The sequence below is a fragment of the Dermacentor andersoni genome, chromosome 5 (genome assembly GCF_023375885.2).
Source record: "Dermacentor andersoni chromosome 5, qqDerAnde1_hic_scaffold, whole genome shotgun sequence".
Lineage (NCBI taxonomy): Eukaryota > Metazoa > Arthropoda > Arachnida > Ixodida > Ixodidae > Dermacentor > Dermacentor andersoni.
In genome coordinates this window covers 193,803,750-193,823,731 of record NC_092818.1, presented here as the reverse complement: position 1 = coordinate 193,823,731, position 19,982 = coordinate 193,803,750, and the positions used below count along the sequence as shown (strand labels likewise).

Sequence of the window (19,982 nt, the reverse complement as noted above, 5' to 3'; positions counted from 1 at the left end):
GGTCCGTTATATTTTGTGAATAAAGCAAATGAGGAAACACAATATCGCACCCATGTTTTGCCCGACATAAGCGGACTTCCATCGAAAATTTTTTCAAATATTGGAACCGGAGCTTTTTCCCTTTTCTTTTTTTAAACGAGTTTTGTTGAGAAATCTTGCTTACTTAATGTTTCACGTAGGAATACAATATTTCGAGTAAATGTTGCAGAAAGAATGTTCTATATTTGACGTTTTTTTCTATTTTCTGTGTGAAATAGACATCGCGCCAAGGTGCATCAAAGTTACAAAATTTTCTGATTTGAGCCATGTTTGGAATGTTTTACGTTTTTTTTGTTTGTGGACAGCATAAAAAAATACATTGAACTAATTTGCTGTAAAACGTATTAAAACGAGCAGAAATGTTTTTCGACACAACGCTTTTAGTTTGCATTTAATTCGGCCATGAAATCGAAAAATATTGTCATAAGCAATAGGAGGACACTCACTGCACCACCTTCAAATATTTTTTTGACTTGCCGGGAATGCTTTATGGGAATAGAATTTTCGGTTCTGTGCAATCTGAGTATTTCAACATGACATATAAAAAACCAGACAAAACAAAAATATCAAGCGGACATGCATGTTTGATCTCTTGTGGAATCACCCTGAGCTCCTGACTGGAAGAAAGGCTTCGGCATACGGCTGTACTCACCACGGACAAGCACCTCCATGACAGCAGAAGACCCTCCTGTGGAGTGGATGTTGAAAGGAGAGCACAGGTAGCGTCCTTGGTGTTCATACGACACACGCTGAAAGAAGAGTGAGCCATTGCTCAGGTTGACAACACCATTTAGGGCATTGGCTTCAAAGGGCCGGTTGTCCTTGAACCAGGTGACAAACTGAATGGGCGGGTTGGCTTGGATGTAGCAGCGCACCACTCCTGACAGGTTCAGAGGCATGTACTGGAAGGCTGGCGTGAAGTTCACCCTTGCTGGGTCTGCACACAAGATGGGGTGCAGGAGAGGTGAGGAGCAAGATGGAGTACTACCAGGTGCATGGTGTACACACACCAGAACACAGCACTGCTGTATATTGTGTCTCATAGACTCCACGCAGTGCAGTGAAAGCTATGAGTCACCTCAACCAACCAGAAAAGAAAATCTGAAGAAAAGTTCGCCTATTTTCCCCCACTGATCACCCTTGTGCACCATGCTAGCTGAAAGAAAGGTTCAGAGGCATCAATTGCCCACAATGGGCAAGGAGTATATACATGGCAGGCCCTCTCAAGTCACGAAGGGCAGTTAAACAAAAGCCTAGATAAGAAAAGTACGTTATCAGTGCATTCTACTGTGGCAAGAGCTGTGACACAGTGGTCAAAGGCTTGCACCTGAGCATGGTCCTCATGGTCGGCATAGTACAGCACTGTGTGCGCTCGTAGCATTTAAGACTTCAGGCCACTGACTAGTGGTTTGTGGTAGTCAAGTAGCAGCTGCCCTTCTGTGCCCAACTTGAGGTGGATGCACCTCGTTTAACATCCCTGCACACTTGAAATTGCAACCTATGGGGCAGACATTTGCAGGATAGCAAAAAAACTTGAGAAAAAGCTAATGACTTTGCAATGAGTGGCGGAGTGGAACATGACAGGTGTATCATCTCTTCCTGTCACGATTGCATTTTATCCACTTTCATTCCCTTTTCCTTCATTATTTTCTGCATTTCAATTTCAACTACAGCTAATTTCCCCGATGCTTTCCTTAGCTTCATTGTCTGTTGGCTTTAGGTGGTCATGTCTCTCATGATTGACAGACAGGAAGGTAGCCATATGGTCTATGGAACAAATATAATCTAACTGAAATTAGGAGAAAGGAGTGCAGTTGGGCAGCTCATATAATGGATGCACAGTTCATAACTGATAGTCTATTTGAGTAACAAAGTAAGTGCTAAGGCAAGAAGATCACAGCTGAAGGTGGCAGGGGATTACATAGTGTGATAAGATTAGAAAATTTGTAGGAATAGAATGGAGTTTGCTGATAGAAAACAAGAATGGTGTAATTGTATATCACTGGGTGAAAACTCGGTCATGCAGTGTATGTAAGGCTATGATGATAAATGGGCAAGCCCTTCTCTTTTCTCCAAAACAAACAGCTGGCTCTCATTCATGATTGGTTGAGACAAAGTAGCTTTCACTGCACTACACAAAGTTCGTGAGACAATACCTTGGGTGGTCTACATTTGGAAAGACCATGGTCACTACATTTGGCACTGCTGTCTGTCAGCCAGTGATGAGGAGAAGCATGTTGAAAACATGTCCACTGGGCCCAGTCGCACTGAAGCAGTGGTTCTGCACCATAAGTGCCTCGAGAGAACCCTTGGGCAGTGTTAAATTAAATGAAGGCTTGTGGATCAGGGAAGGAAATGCCAGATGTATTCTGAAAGCTTATTACAGTAGAGCTTCCCAAATATGTTCCCCAGTCTGAATCTTTCCAGCACTGTACTCACACTCTATGTTGAGGTAAGCAGTAGCAGACTCAGGTTGGCCAATGCCATTTGAGATCTCACAGGTGTAGAAGCCTGAGTCATCCGCTGCAGTGGGGTTTATAAACAGTGTGCCATCCTGGCGTACAAGCGTACGTGTCTGCAGCCAGGTCAATTTGGAGATCTCTACACCGTTGTAGAACCAGCGATGAGTGATGTTGGAGGGCAATGCACGTGCTTCACACACAAACTCTGCAAAGTTTCCCTCCAGCTTCGTTAGGTTTTGTGGAGGGGTTGTGATCACTGCAGGGCCTGTGAAACAAAGAACACCTCATTTAGCATGAATTGTTATTTCTTAATAGCTTAGAATAAAAATCACACAGTCACAATGTGCACTAAATCCTCGTTGAAATGAAGTCACTTCATCCTGATTATCACCATCTTTGATATCACCGTGTCTGCCTACGTAACAATATGTTGGAGCCTTGATAATGAAAGCTTTTCAGATCACATTGTGTGCACAACTCTGTGTATGGGCTTTGCTAAGTATAGAGGGTGGACAAACAAAAAGTGGCAGGCCAACAATGAGGAGCAAAGGAGGATAAAGGAACATTTTTTTTTCCTTCAGCCAGGCAAACAGCGCTAAATGCTGCACTACCTCATGGTTTCAGCTTCTTTGGTCTCACTACATTATCACAGGGCAAAGACCAAAGCTGGAAATGCCAAGGCGATGCTATTACATTGTGATGCCACCTCAATATGGCTGCCAGCTCAGCTTATCTTTGGTATCATCAAAGCCAAATGAATAAAGAAGGCTGAGGTGAACAGGAAAATAGGTGGTGTAGAAGAATAAACTGAAGTCAAATGAGACTTTGAAAAAATTCAATTATGGGGTTTTACGTGCCAAAACCACAATCTGATTATGAGTCATGCCGTAGTGGGGGACTCCGGAAATTTGGACCACCTGAGGTTCTTTAATGTGTACCTAAATCTAAGTACATGGGTGTTTTCGCATTTCACTCAAGACAAAGGAGATGGTAAGTGCAGCAGTCAACAGGCAAGTAGATAAAGCACAAAGTTTCTAAATAAGTACCCTGAAGAGTAGCTGGACACTACATTTGGAGGCAACCTAAGAATGCATTGGCAACCACAAGCCTCTGAAGCTCAAAGATAATTTGTATATCTGTGCCAACCAATCAGTATGTTCACTCATTTGTGCAGTGCCATGGTGTAGATGAACAGCTTTCAATATCAGCCTCTTCTGGGAACTGTGTTTCAGGCTGCGAAGTCAGCTGCGGTGTGCTTTCATGGGCAGAGCTTTCGTAGGCAGCCACCAACTACAGTTGAACCTCAATATATCGAACAGCGCGGTGATCGTGAAATAGTTCAATATAGCCAGAATTTGATATATAAAATCACATAAAAAACTCGTCAAAAACTTCTGCAAATCACTCAATGAACCAAGAGCGTGATCGTCGTTCAGAGCGCGTGTTTGGTTGCGCTGCACGCAATCTGCCTTTTTCATGCTCCTGTGCTGCCCTCTGCTGCACACCGCTAGAAACATTTTTGGAGGATGCCAGGGCTTTCGCCGGTTGATTTGTGTGTCTGCATCCATGTTGAGTGTGCATTGGTTGTACGTTCTGTGAATTGCGATTAATTAATAATGGCTTCCCTAGGGCAGCATGTCACTCCTTGAAGTTATTTAGCACTCATTAACTACTGTGTGATCAGGCCTGAGTGTGCTATTCTGCTAACAGCACCGCCGATAAAGACCTGGCGAGTTTCGTCTGCCAACGTGGCTGCCTTGGATATTCCATATACGCAATAACTCAATATATCCGTGTTCTATACATCAAGGTTTGACTGTATGGCATCTATGCGGATTTACTCAGCAGCTTTTCAACCACCATATAAGTACATTGATTTGCCTAAATTTCATCCTCCTGGATTTGAGTGACCTTGTGGATTTTTATATTGACTTTCCTAAAAAATTGTTTTTTCTTGTAAACTTATTGTATTACAATCAACAGTGATGATTGTTAGTGATGATCACCTGTGATGATTGCTATGTCATACAGCTTGTACAACTTGTTAATTGTACAATTTGATGGTTCTCAGAACATTACAAACAAGAGCAATTGTTTAGAATATAAAAATATTTTTTACGTAGTGACTGTTACTTAGCAAATATCATCTAGATTTAGCAACATTACATAAAGAAGTGTATCGTAATTGTAAATGTAAGGAACTTAATTAACTGCTCTAACAAAACACTATGAAGTCAACGCAAAACACAACTGAACCAAAATAACAATAAAGAAAGCTGCAATGTGCTGTCTCAATGGATCCATGCCAAATTAAGACAAATTTACGTGTTACCCATAGTTCCTATGTTGACTGAATAATTGCAATGCCAGATTTCTCCCCGACAACCTTAGTATGGAACTCAATGAATAAAATGGCCGTAACTGCCCTCTTTTATGGCCCTTACTGGCACTTAACCACAGACTCTGCCAACCCACATTTGAGATAGAACACATTTATTCACTTGCTCTGCAAAAGCACTGCCGCTGGATAAAAAAAAAAAAAAAAAAAAAAAAAAAGAGATGCGGCCTGCTGCCTGCTTCGAAAATGGTGTGATCCACCGCAGTGTAGCCAGCAGGACATTTTTGTCTGGGATCAGCATAGATAACGCGTCAAGAATGTGCTTGGAATGCCATAGCCTGATGCATCCCGTCCCCGCGAGCTACCGCCGGGCAGGAAAGCCAAATAGCTGAGAGTGCAACTACGGCTGTCACGTTCACTCCCATTGCAGCCCGCCTGACGCGTCAGGCCGCACTTTTTTTTCTTTTTTTCTATCCAGCAGCCGTGGCAAAAGAGAGCAGGGCATCAAGACACAGAGAGACGGTAGCGACACCAATCAAAATGCTCCTTGCCCACTATTGAGAGGCTCCCATGTCCTTAAACTGTGCTGTGACACACTATTAGCAGAAATATGTGTTCACTTCAGTGACATGGTGTTGGAGTGTTTACCGCACTGTTGCATTCTTTTATGTCCCTTGGCAAAAAAAAACATTTACAAGACAAACCTCTTCCAACCTAACAATGTCACTATAAAAGTAAAGGTTTACGAAGTGTGTCCAAAAATAAACTAGATTGTCTTTCAATTCCTTGCCACTCGCTAATGGAACACACTTTGAAAACAATAGTAACTCACCAGCCACGATGACTTTGGCAAGCGCTGAGTCGCTGCCCTCCGAGTTGCGAGCCATGCACGTATAGTCGCCCACATCTGTCTGGCGCAGGTTGGAAATGCGCAGCTCTGTTGGGTGGATCTGGGTGTTGGTGCTCTCTTCCAGCGGAAGGTTGTCCTGCATTCACAATACAAGCAAGGGATGAATAGCCAGAAGCTACCAGCACGACAAGTACTTCACCATAATCGTTAGTGTATTAAGGATGTTTAGCCTGAGCTGCCCAACAATGCTAAGTAGTGCACGTGATTGCTGCAGTTTTTTTGTGCACTCCAGATAATCAGCATCAGATTCAGGGTTATATATAGTAAGAGGTCAGTAATTCGAATTCCGCAGGGATGCTACGAAAATTCTAATTATAAAAAATTCGAACTAATGAAAATCAGAGAGAAACATAGCTCGGTTAAGGCGCGTATATAGTCCGACGTGGCGTGAGCATGCGCGCACACATGCTACATCACGTTGGCATGAACAACATTTATACTTCGAAGCACTGGCGCAGCCAACGTAGCAGGACGTGGCCCACGTGCTCTGACCTGCCCAACGTCAACATGGCTCCTGCTCTATTCACGCATTCATCGTGTCAACTGGAGCGGAGAAAAAAACAATGTTGCAGTTTCACCCGAAAAGCAAAGCATCGATTGCAATAGCAAATTAGTAGATAGCTATATGAAGTAAGGATAGTAGTTTTATCGGCCGTACAAACTTGTGAACATTCGCTTACTAACTAAATTAACAAGTACGGTGTCACGCGTGCACAGGTAAACATGAACAGATCTCGCTCGATAACTGCAGAAACTCACTGAAAAACGCTGGAGTGAGGAATCGCGCAATAGCAGCAAGAGAATTGAGCTCTTGTACAGCTCTCGCTTCAGTACGAATGAAACGTAGAAAGCACATCGCATACAAAGCTACCAGCACTACACGCACTCTGCACAGATCACTTTGAAAATGAGGCCCACACGGGCGTACACTTTGGCCATGTCACAGATTGCTTTCAAGATGCGGCGCCCGCATGGGCGAGTCGCACGCAGCAGCAGCCTCAGCAGCCACCGGAATACAACGTCCCCCCCCCAGACTCCTCCGCCTCACCTCCGCGCCTTGATTCAGCCGCGTTCACCGGCTCACCCTCGCACGCTTTCACTCGCACATGCAGCGTACGGTGCACGGCGACGATTTTATCGCCCTTGAGCTTTATACAGAACCTCATGGGAGAGAAGTGACCTGCAACAGAGGCGCTGGCCATGCCTGGCCAGGCACAAAAGCATACCTCTCCAGTCAGGCCTAAACAAAAGGCCGCAGATAAAGCTGAAGAGCGCGCGTGGCGCCGCCAGCGTCGCCAACGTGCTTCTGCACCCTAGCACTCTCCCCATCCAGGATGGCCCGGAGTTCAAATTATCGGTGGCGGTGCAGATTTCAGTGTGAGTTAGCAGGATGTGTTACATATTGCTTTCAATACATTGCTGGATGGACCACGACAGCTACTTTGAATTATCCGAAATTTTGAATTAACGAGTTGTGAATTAACAAGCTTTTACTGTTATACCTAATGGTATGGTTCAATGCTCTACAAGAAACAAGTGTGCAACATCAAGAGATAGAAAGAGTATGGATTAGAGAGAAAACGTGGGAAAGTGATGTTGCAATTCAGATCAATAAGCACTGAAGCTTTAAGTCGGTCCCGTAATGCATAGAACTGATAAACAGCTGGTTATCTATTGGAGCAACATAATGGGTGCCAAGAACAGGAAAATGCATTTGATGACAGTTAAAGATTAGGTGGTATAATCAGATTATGAAACTTTCAAGCAGAAAATGAGTTTCATTGACGCAGCACCGAGGTAACTAGAGGTGTCTGGGAAGCTCTTTCATCCTGTAGTTAACCTAACATAGGCTGATGATGATATTAATAATGATCAGTCAATAAAAGTGAGAGCATGCACTTCATTCAGAATTGCCATGTGGCTTAATTCTCATAGTCCTCTGGTTAGTGCAGCTAAAGAGACTGTGGCCATGCATTAAAATTGAATAGCTTTTCTGAGCACGAATTCTTTAGGAACAATTAATGTTGCAGTGCAACAAAACAATGGCCATTAGACAACAAAAGTACAATGCTAAGTCTGTATTCTAAGCACTGTTTTAAGAAACAAAGTTTTATTCTTATCAAAGTCACGCAAGAGATAGTTCTGCTCTGATGCTAAAGGCAAATGCAGCACTCACTGTGGTAACCCAAAAAGGATCAAGCAGAAATGAGCACAACACAATTGCTACCAATGATGAAAAGGTTAATCTCCAAGAACATGTACAATATGCATAACACACGCAGAATTGTGTATGAATTTTCATAACGAGGAGCACAAGATTTATCTGGGCATTTAAAGGAGTACTCGCATGACATCTCACACTTTTCATTTCTTGTAGAAAATGAAGGTTCTGGATTTCGAAACATTGAAAGAAATACTGGCAAGCCCAGAAGCCCCCTGATAATTTACTTACAATACTACCTTTTCTACGAACCAGTTTCGATTTCATTTCCTGGGGGGGAGGGGGTCATAACATCACGATGCAGAAAGTGGTCACATGGGAGCAAAATATCATCCACATTACCAAGTCTTGGCACTTGCTCCAGCTAGCTCAGTCATCTGCTGTGCTGCTATATTGGAGCCATGCGATAAGTAGCAGCAATGTAGACAACCAAGAGAGCCAAAGCTAATGACAAAGTGTCGCAATGTCCTGCTACCACATGTCACTTTCTATGCCATGACATATGCACCTCCTGGGAACTGAAATTGAATGTAGTTTGTAAAAAAGGTATTTGTATAGCCAATTAAACAGGGCACTCTGAAGTGCGCCAGTGCTTAGTTTTTTTTTTTGTTAAGGGTTTTGAGGTCCAGGACCTTCATCTGAACATATTTTGACGCATTTTCCTCCCAAGGAGCAAAATTTCCAGTCAGTAATAATGCTTGTGCAGCTCTCCTGTGTTCCCACTGAGAATGTGTACTGAATGTTTAACATTGAGTTTAAAAAAGGGCGGACAACCCAGCTCACCTTGTACCATATGATGGTGGGAGGTGGGGTGCCCTCAGCTTCACAGGGAAGCACCACCGATTCACCCACCTTCACATAGATTATCTGTTCTGGCTTGGACTTGAAGTGTGGTGGAGCTGCACATGCCACACGAATCAGGCGTTCATTACAGAACAGCAGCAGCAGCACCCTTTATGTAGCCACAGTTACAGAGTTAATGAACCTTTCCCCTTCAGCCAGAACCAAGAAACACTGTACATTCTACCACACAGTACAGTTTGCCTCCAGTGAGGATGCAAATGAGAGGCCACATATCACAATGCGTGAACTTGCCCGTAGTTGCACCATTTTCTTGGATAACAGACTAATTAAAATACAAAAAGCAACAAGTTGTCCCAAATGAAATATCCTCTTTTAGAGTTTATATCTCGTTTAGAGGCCCACAGGAATCTATGCTTGGCCCGCTTGGAGGTGTAGGAGGCGTGGTTAGGGCCGTGGTAAAATTAGACTAAGCGTGCCAGCAAGACATGACACGACCACTCGAAGACCCCGACTTTATTTTTTGCCTTGCCTATACATACACTAAGAGGGTGCCCCATCCAGCCACTTAGGTGCATGTGTTTAACGCATTCTACGCTTGTACTGATTTTGCCCAATGATTGTGCCTAGTATGCAAAAGCAACCAGTGGAATGGATTGTGCACACCTGTAGTAAGATCTCTATTGTGTTCAAGCATGGTGCAGATTAAACAGAATGGTTTTGTGCCTACAGAATAAGTGCATACTGGTTGGTTTCATGAAAAAAGCTACGAAAATTTATGATTCCTGTGTTCTAAGTAAGTAACAAATTTGTTCAACAGGTATCCACATTTAAGTATCATGGGGTGTTATTTTGTGAGGATCTGGGAAGGCGTGAGGGAGGATGCTTATAGAGCTTACATAAGGCCAATAATACTCTAGCAAATCTTCCCTGTATGGTGCTTGTCCCACTCGGTGTGCACTATAATACAGTACAGCAAGTACAATTGAACACCACAAGACATGTTCTAGGGTGGTACAACCAGTTCGGTAGAGCAACAAATATAAAAAAAGAACTGGACTGGGCTTCTCTAAGTGAATGCCACAAACGCCTTTGCTTAAATCTTTTATATATGATTTATAATAACCGAACTGGAATCATGACCTTATCATACTTAAGCCCACTTCATTACATATCTGCCTGCAGAGACCAAGCTTTAGAAATTCAGGAGTACTTCCCCATGACAAATCGCTTCTCAATTGTATTTCTTTCTGATGACTACTACAGAATGGAATTTGTTACTGGCAGAAATTGTGAGCTGGAGCTCTGCTGGCATGTTTATCTTGATTTATGCCACAAGCCATTATTGCTTGGGGCATAGTCTTGCCCGCTGGTGCAACAAAATTTGAGTTAAAAATAAAATAAAGTGCAACGATTCAACCCACACCAAAGAAAAACAGAGCCAGCACCGAATACTAAGAGTAGCTAATATGCCATTGTTAAAATGCCTAAATAACATGCCACCCATTGAGATAAACATCTACATTTTCACCTCAATAAACAAATAGTAGTCATTGTGGGCACTCTCAGAGCTGAAATATATATACAAGCGATAACAAATATTTGATTACTTTCAAACTTTCAGCAATATTGCTGCCAGGATGCTGTCCAATGTTGTGAGGATGTCATCAATGGCTAATCTTTGATATATTCAGGCAATAACAATTAAAAATAACATTTTGAAATGAAGCTGTTGTGTTCATGTTGTCACATTGTAGACGGTCTTTTTTAAAACCAATGATGACAAAAAAACAGGCTGAGGCTCTTGTGTCAGATGCATTACAGCTTCATGCCCACGCCTTCCAAATTATGGTGTCCTAATATCAGAAGACTTTCAACAGAAGGTTTGAAGATTAATGAGCGAAAAGCTTTCAAAAACAGAATTTAGTTTTCATGAAACCTGACACAACACCCTTGAAATTGTACAACAAGCCCAAATTCATAAAATTTAGAAAAGATTTGGGACTACTGGCAAGTATGCATGCCAAAAATAAAGTAGCTCTCCACTTATCTTGCACCATGTTATTCATTCAAGGTTATCAATCAATTATAGCTGTCATTTTACATTAAAGCGGCTCTACAACACTTCCTGAATATGGTAAATAAGCTGGTGTAGTCACTAGGCAATACTGTCATGAAGATCTGAGCCAAATATCCCAGAATTTCAGTCAAAAGACTGCCCTGCCCTTTCCTTGAAAATTCCAAAACACCCGCCACATTTTTCTCTATTATGCAAGGACGCTAGCTACACGCCAGATTTCTTCTTTAAACATTACAATGAAGCAGTGTTTCTGGCTAAAGAAAAAGTGAATAAACACCATCACTTAAGCAGCCATAACAACATTTGGTAGTGGACAATACCACTGCACCTCTCCGGCAGTCTTGTATGGCCTCTGAGATGGGCAATGCAACAAATCATTGTCCAAATGATCTCGAGATCACGCCAATAAAAAGCATGGCACAATGATGGGCACTGCATGGCAGCCATTGTTTCACACAGGCACGTGCAGTACACTGCTTTGAGTGCATTATGAATTATGAAAAGGAGTAGATGGCCATGAGGGCTTGACAGCAACAGCATTTCAGTGTCAATAATTCAATTCGTGCAAGGTACATTCAAACATGTTTTACTGAAAAATATTCGTAAGGAGGTGTCCTTTAATATCAGACACATTAAGCACCTTTTATAAAAGATGCAGCAGGGCCCGCCCCCTTTACTTATATGGGCAGTACAGTTGCTGGCAATAGTTGCAAAAATGCACATGGCTGATATACAAGATTGGGGCATGTGCACAGGAACCTATGTACTAAAGCTTCAGTAAGTCAGTTTCGTACACTAAAATACCAAAATGCGGATGCTCAATTTCGAAACTTGTCAGGCATCAAAAGCCTTCCAGTGATCTTGCCTTAAAAATAACCGAAGGGGATCCACAGCATCTACAGCAAGGCCACTGCACTGAAAGCAGTCACTGAAGGTTGAAAGGAAAGTACCTACCAAGTACGTCGAGGTAGATCCAAGTTCCATTACGAATAGTTTCCCGGTTGAGGAAGAAGACCTTGCACTCATACCAGCCCTTGTCTGACTCGCGCACATTTGTCAGGTTCAGTGATGACTGACCCGAAAGTGAAATGCGTTCTTTGTAGTCATCGGCCGCATGTGGTGGGTACCCGTCGTACCTGCATAATTAGCCACATTACAAAAACAGGCTCTTGATTTCACTGTTTCTAATTGGTAGAAAGGCTGGCATAACTTTGCTGAAAATAATTAAAACTAGTAGGTAAGTAGGTAAGATAAGGAACTGTAGTAGGTAAGTTCCTGTCTTGCCTCGTTTCAGACTTCTTTAATAAGAAAGGAATTCAAGTGCCCAATGGTATGATCGAACCTCTGTCTCCCAGCACAGGAGCTTGATGCTATAGCCACTACGCTATGAGCACATACATACCTCTTTCATGCCGACGACGAATAGCTCTTTGAGACATTCTGTACGTTTGTCATGCTTCTCACATTCTTTCCTCATGGCAGCTAGCACTTTGAGGCACTCTGTAAGATGGCACTGCCCTTCAGGATTGGCCTGAATTCCCCAGTCATTTGTTTTTTTGTAGTAGCTAACACTACATAGAAGCTATGTAACATTGTACTGCCTTCATAATAAGCCCATGTTGAACAAGTTTTTAATGTTTCTTTGTCAGAGTACAAATTACATCGTCATTTTAACATGGATCACATGACATAGACGTTGACACGTATGATTGTGTAAGACTTAGTCACAGGTGGCAGTCAATCCATGTTTTTCTCGCATACGGCGATTCAGTACCTACAACTATGTAGAACCCAACGATGGGCATGTCGATCATTGAATTCCCAGAATTCTGCTTCGATACACTGGGATAGAAATCATGTTGTCGCCATCATACAGCTGTCAGCTTGCTGCTGTCATCACATACACATTTGTGACACACACACAACTGACTGATTTACACAAGCATCTTGGTGCGCCTGGTAATCCAATGCAACCCCTGTCGATGCTTAATAGCCAGTTACCTGCAAAATGCTTTGCATAACATTGATTCCATGATTAAGAGGAATCTGCATAATTTTTTAATATGATTAACCCAAATTTGTGTGTTTGCTTCACAGACACACTATGGTGACACATGGATACACAGACAAGCAACACAGAATCTAAAAGAAATGAGTACATACCAGATGTAAATAGGTATCTTGTGGTCTTTTTTGTGCCACTGAACAAGATAGGGCACTGGCATGCCATCCGGGTATTCGAAGGGGCAGTGTAAGATCACATCCTGCCCCAGCAATGCCGTCATGTGCTCCGGCTCCTGTGATGGCATCCCAGATGCATCTGTAAAAAGCACAAAAAAGTAGCAACGTGAGCAGGGATGGCACAAGCAAAAATTGTGGTGGACAGCAGACACCTCCTGAAAAATTTGTGCAACCACACTAATCTCAACAAGCTGCATATCATCACTGAAAGAATGTAAACACCATATGCAGATTTTATGAAACAGCGACATGCCCCCAGTTGTCTGCAGACTGCATGGATGCATCAAGGCATTGCTACTAGGCTAGACTCACTTAGTCACCTAGTGACTTTAGCCGAATCACACGACAGTCATGACACACAGGAATTGGGACCTCGAAAAGCTCTGCCACAATTAGCATGCTAAACAATGTGCTTATTATAATCACTCAAACATTTTGCTGATACTAGTCTCCCTTTTTGCATCAGTAATTGCCACTCACTATTCCATGATCATTCTAAAGCCCTGTGATCACAAATTTCTCAGAGCACCATGCAACTCTGCAAGTTTATTGTTTTATCCTGTTGCCTCCCCTTTATGAAGAAGTGGCACAAATCGTGACTATGGGGCTCAAGTAACAGATTACGGCTGTTTAGTATTGTAGGTGTTCCACAACATCTACAGGACTATTCAGATGAAGACCAAGTTAAACACAACAGAACACATGCTGGCTACTTAACAATACCTTTATGGCAACTTCAATAATATATATGCTATGACTAATTCATAAATGCCTAAATAAGACCTTCGTGGACAATTGTCACATTTATAGCACAGTTGACATTCTTGATGACCACAAAACTACATATTGGTCTTAATGCAGTCATACATGGTACAGCACATGGCTGATGACATTAGGTAAGTGTGTCGGCATGCAATATTGTCTCCTTAAGCCATAAGCATTCTCACTCCATTTTTTTTTCACTTTATAAATATTACACTTCCGTCCCAGATACAGATACCTTGGTGCTAATACCGAACGCATTAAGTATAATGGCGACTTCAGGAATAGCATCAATATTTCAGACAAGATTCGGCATACTCGTTTCAAATATTTTTTAGTTTTTCTTTTGCTGCTTTTCTATAAGAAGGTTAAATAACGCTATCGTCAGTATCAATTATTGACTGAATTCGCCTTCAATAATATCTATATACTCAGATCAGATAGCGTGTGTTGATGTTAGGCAGTGCTTCCACAATAGTAGCCTTTAGCAATTTTTTATCATTGTGTGGCCATTAGTTGTTCTCTCAGTGGTGCTTGCCATATATAGTGCCGTACAGGTTTAGATATTCGGAACTATGTAGAACATTATATTGAGGGTGACGTGGTCACTGAAGTTTGCAACCAGATGCTCTTAGGTGGCACAGGCACTGTGTGCTAAAGCAAATCTATAACTTAGGAGGGGCGCCTAATGAAGTTATGTACAGGAAGCTTGATTTTTTATTTTTGAGCTGATCATCAGTGGCCATAATCAGCTTTTCAGGGTTCTCACACATCATGACCTCCACGTGCTGGAGAAATTCAGCCGTCTGAACAACATCTGACCACCGGCAACGCTTAATTGTCTTTGTCACAGATGATAATTGGCCACAAGCACTCGTCTCATCAAGGAAAAGAACCATTTCAAAGCATTCAAGAAGGCGGTGATCTTCAAGTCGCTGTAGTCGGCATGCAAGGTGACTAGGGGAATGTACTGCTTCATTTCCCGTGTCAGACTGAAAGCTGATACCCTGGAATAAATGTGCTAGATATGTGACAGAGGGGTAGGTATGGACAAATGCGAAGTGCTAGACAGATAGAATGAGAATGTTAATGTCTATGGCGATTCAAAGCCGTGTCATCAAATACCTCGCACACCTGGTACCTTCACACGAATACCTTCACTGCTAATTTTTCCTGAAATATGCGTACTATGGCATCTGCGTGAAAGCCACTCAATCTCCGGTTACTTATGCCACAACCTACTGAATTTCACCACCTCCAGTTTAGAAATTAGATTGCATAAGCTTCATGAAACAGCAGCTAGAATATGCTCTTCCTCTATGATGCCAAGAGTACTTAGCTGACATGTTAGAAATAATTCAGAACTGAGCAGCACACTTCTTTAACCATGACTATAACAGGCATTCAAGCACATGTCAAATAAAACACAGTATCTTTCTCAAGCCACTAGAACTACATTGCCAAACCAGCCTTCTTTTTCTATTTCTAAGTACATTTACTGCAGCAGATTCCACTCACTGCCACTTCACAACCTCCCACATGCATGTTACAACGCCTTTATTACAACACGTTTCATGTACATTGTAGACAATACGTGATCATTTAACTTAAAATTGCCTCATCCCATAGCACATGTTTCTTGCACAAAGTTACTCAGTATTACTATAAGTAACCCCCTTAGTGAATTCCCTTTCATGAGCCTGTCAGATATTACAAATAAATAAATGGAAATGCTTCATCGAAATCACACTGCACTGGTAATTTAAAACACTAGAGATCTCTTGCCTCCTTCCCTTATGAGATATTAATGATCAGATCATGTCAATGCTGTTCGCAGAGCCATTGACGACTCACTACCAACCCACTCAATTCACCACCCTTATTAGCAGGTAACCATTACACAATATGTAGTAATAGGCAAATTGATGATATCATCTTTACTTACAAAGACAATGAAGGTCATACAGTGAAATGAATAGTCAAACAAGCTGGCAAGTATTCAAAAGGCCACTTTTGTATAACTTAAGCTAGTAACAATAATACCTTTATGTCGGCAACTTGGTTCATCTTGCTGACAGCATTTACAACAGTGTGAAGGTCAGGACTAAAAGAAATGCACACCCTGGCATTTGTGTTCCCTTCCATCCTGGTCTTTGCACTGTTCAGAATGGTGTTACTTAGATAATATAAACACATCTTTACTGTGCAGCTAATAGCTATGCCTAGGGCAATGTTAACTTTCCATGCCTTTTGGGCAGTAGACAACTTTTCAAGTAATGGCACAATAGTGATTTAAAGGGACTCAAAAGAAAATAGAAGTTACATGAGTAAATTACACTGTACTAATAATGAAAAAGCCAACCAGGCTGGATAGGCTAGAAAAGATGCAAAAGTGAAAGGCAGGTGGTGCCTCTGCATCCAAGTTCCTGTACTAGCTTGCCATGACATTATGTATTCTGACAGCACCTTCTCATGCCTAGTTAATATTTTATGGGTAAAGACAAACTACACTGTATTCTGAAGGAATCAAAGGACTGGACTTGGAAAATTTGGAGAACTTTTACTGGCCTCACAAAGGCTGGTTCCTCTAAATGTATAACAAATAATGTATTTTTTGGAGAGTAGCATGTAAGCTAACACAAAAAGGCACTTCTTGCTTACATAGCATTATGTATGCATCATTGTAGAAATTTGGGCTTGTTGGTGTAACATTTTGCAGTTTATTTTTTTCTGTAGCACCTTGTGTGTGTCTCTGTTCTTATTCTACATCCTTGTGCTATTCGTGCTACAAGAAAAAAATGCATTATGCATGCAGCTTATAATAATTTACTCTGGTTGCACACAATCTACTAACAGTGCCTTCATCTCCCGGCACCAAGTAATCATCCCTACAATATGTTGTCATTGAACTCAACTCCAACTCATTCAGGCTAGAGCTCATTCACATTGCTTGCTGGAAATGAGAAACAGTCCCCACCCCATATTACATCTTTTAATAGGCTGGTGGTAGTTTCTGTGACAAATATTACAACTACACAAGGAAAGCAGAAGACAAAGAAAAAGTATGCATACTAAGCACATGCATGTTCTGGAAATCCAGAACAAAAGAGAACCAGGGAGGAGGAGGAATAAACTTTATTTTAGGGCAGCAGATTTGAGACCTAGGCCTCTCTACCTAAATGACAGCCTCAGGCCCTCGAGCCCTGGCGGCATCTTCGGCCTGCTAGATTGCCTTAAGTTGGTCTTCCGGTGCACAGCTGAGTAACGTGGTCTCCCACTGCTCTCTGGTCTTGTTTATTTTATTCTGTGTGAGTGTCTGAGCCTGGACAACCCGAAACCATATGTTGTAGGTCCATCCTCTCTTGACAGAATCTACATCTATCCATGTAAAGGTCCAGGTAGTAGTGGTTTCGGATATGTATCTGCTTGTAAGAGGCGCCATGCCGTCGCTTGCCGTCTACTTAGCAAGGAGTGTGCCGGGGTAAAATGGGCCCTTCCCAATTTATAGTGTTTGGTGATCTCGTTAAAGCTGGTCATCCAGTCTCTCTCCGTTCCTAGTATTTGCATGTCACCTGCTCAGCCCACTAGTTCTCGAGCCAGGCTGTGCGCCATTTCGTTCCTTGGAAGGGAGGAGTGTGCGGGTGCCCATATAATGTAAACGTCTCGATCTTCACGAAAGTTGGTTAAAATTCTTAGCACTTCTGGGGAGATTCTTCCTTTGGCATAGTTCTTGAAGGCTATCTTGGATTGGCTGACTACGATGTTAGCCTCCGTAGAGGCTACTGCCAGTGCTAACGCAGCCTCCTCCGCCACCTCCACCTTTCCTGTTTTTACAGTGCCACTAACTCAGGAGTCACCCTCTAGACTCGTGCCAACTGTCGGCATACTATGTCTAATTGCGCACCCTGCCCCGTCCACATAGACCACGTCCCTGGCACTACGGAATCTTCTATGGAGAGCTCTCGCTCTTGCGATTCTTCTATCTTGGTGAAACTCCGGGTGCATATTTCTAGGGATGGGGGGTATTGAGAGATGTGCCCTTATTTTTCTTGGGATGTCTTTCCGCAGTCGATGCTGTGCTTCGTAGGTTATTCCAATGTCATACAATATGTATCTCCTTATAAAACTCTGTGTAAGTCTTTCCTACTGTGCTACTCTCTGGGCCTCAGTAAGTTTGTCTAGTGTGTTGTGCACACCGAGCACCAGGAATTTCTCGTTTGACGTATTCGGTGGAATTCCCAAGGCTTGCTTATATGCCCTTCTAATAATGCATTCTATCTTGGTTTTCTCCGCAGCGTAGCCCTTGAGGTAAGGGACCACATATACAATACGACTGACTACAAATGTTTCTATTAATCAGATGAGGTTGTGTTCTTTCATGCCATAGTACCTGTTGGATATCCGCTTTATTAGTCTGATTGTTTGTTGAACATTATTGTCTAGTAGTCTAATGATTTATGACCGTTTTCCGATATGCAGAGTCCCAGTATTCTCAGGATCACCACTATCGGTATTGTGGTGCCTTCTACTGTGACCACAATGCCCGGCCTTTCCTTAATGCATTTTTGACCCCTGCATGTGGGTCTATAGAGCAGAAGTTCTGATTTTTGCGAGGAACATTTCTATCCCTTGTCTCTGATGTAGTCTTCAACCGTGTTTACTGCTGTTTGGAGTATCTCTTCCACATGCCCATCACTTCCAGCCACCACCCAGAGGGTGATGTCGTCCACGTATAGGCTGTGTCCAAGTCCTTCTATCTTTTCAAGTCTCACAGGAAGACTGATCATTACCATGTTGAATAGAAAGGGAGATAGGACTAAACCCTGGGGGGTACCCCAATTACCTAGTTTGAGCGCCTCCGATTAGGATTCTCCAATTGAAATCTTTGCCGTACGATCCGTCAAGAAGTCTTTGATGTACGCGTATGTTTTGCATTCTACATGCTGCTTTCGGAGATATTGTAGCATTGCCTTGTGCGTGACAATGTCATAGGCCTTACTTAGATCGAGACCTAGTATCGCCTCAGTGTCTAGAGTTTTCTCACCTGCATCTATGATCTGATGTTTTAGTTTGAGCATAATATCCTGTGACGACAACTTGGGTCAAAATCTAACCATGGTATGTGGGTAAAGTCCTCCATCATCTATATATCTTGTCATGTTCCATGAGTTTGCCGATGCATGATGTTAGCGATATGCATCTTAAGTTCGTCAGATGTGGTTTCTTTCCAGGCTTCGGTATAAAAATGATTTGGACTGATTTCCATTGACTTGGAATGCCACCTTGCTCCTGGCAGTTATTCATGTAGTCCATGAGAGCTCGGATGGATACATCATCGAGGTTCCCGAGTGTTTTGTTGATTACCCCATCAGGTCCTGGTGTAAATTTCGGGTTGAGCATGATAAGTTCATATCCGACTTCTGTCTCCATAATGGGGGTATCGAGATCAGGATTCTCGTTACCTAGGTAATCCGGGAGTCGTTCTCTATCCGCATCTCCAACGTACATTTTTTGAATCTCTCGAAAGAGCGCTTCTAATGTACCGTTGTAGCTGTGTATAACCTTCTGTAGATTGTGTCTTTGTATGGTTTTTATACTGCCGGGGTCCAAGAGGCATCGGAGAATGTTCCAGGTCTTGGACATTTCCATCTGCCTTTCCATCAAGATGCATGTGGCTTCTCACTTTTGTTGGGTTACTCTATTTGCATATATCTCGATTTCCTTGTTTAATTTGTTTAATAACCAGGGGTCAGAATTATTTAACATTACCTCTCTTCTGATTCTATTAATGAGATTATCATGATTTGAGAACTTCACAAACTTTCAGGGGACTATCAGGTGGTCTGTGTCTATGACCATTTTCCTTCCAAGTTGGATCACTGGGTAGTCCATGATCTAAAGGGTAGAGCATCTGGCTGCTGGGGTGAAAGAACTGTTTTTGAAAGCAACCATCGAACCAACTTGGGCCACTGAGTATGAGGATATGGGTGTGTGCCACTCTTCAATGAACCTCTTTCATGCTAACTTGGGTCACTGGGTATGTCCCACACTTCAATGAACCTCTTCAACACCAACTTTGGGCATCCGCAGTCACGCGACCGCAAATTCGTGCCAGGTTGCAGCGAGCT

At 42.5% G+C, this 19,982-nt stretch overlaps 1 protein-coding gene and 1 long non-coding RNA gene across 5 annotated transcripts in view; one reads left to right on the top strand and one right to left on the bottom strand.

The window, feature by feature from the left end:
- Positions 1–19,982, bottom strand: part of LOC126531780 (protein turtle-like) — a 90,953-nt gene that overhangs the window by 53,702 nt on the left and 17,269 nt on the right. For all 4 annotated transcript variants that reach the window (XM_050179500.3, XM_050179501.3, XM_050179502.3 and 1 more), the window contains exons 2-7: positions 13,015–13,171; positions 11,806–11,987; positions 8,754–8,869; positions 5,672–5,825; positions 2,479–2,766; positions 692–976 (exon numbers count right to left, since the gene is read on the bottom strand). In XM_050179500.3, coding sequence (XP_050035457.1) covers positions 692–976; positions 2,479–2,766; positions 5,672–5,825; positions 8,754–8,869; positions 11,806–11,987; positions 13,015–13,171 — 1,182 coding nt within the window. The remainder of the gene's footprint in view (positions 1–691; positions 977–2,478; positions 2,767–5,671; positions 5,826–8,753; positions 8,870–11,805; positions 11,988–13,014; positions 13,172–19,982) is intronic.
- The window catches only part of LOC129385184 (uncharacterized), a 48,729-nt gene that overhangs the window by 14,952 nt on the left and 13,795 nt on the right, over positions 1–19,982 (top strand). The gene's annotated exons all lie outside the window — the stretch shown is intronic.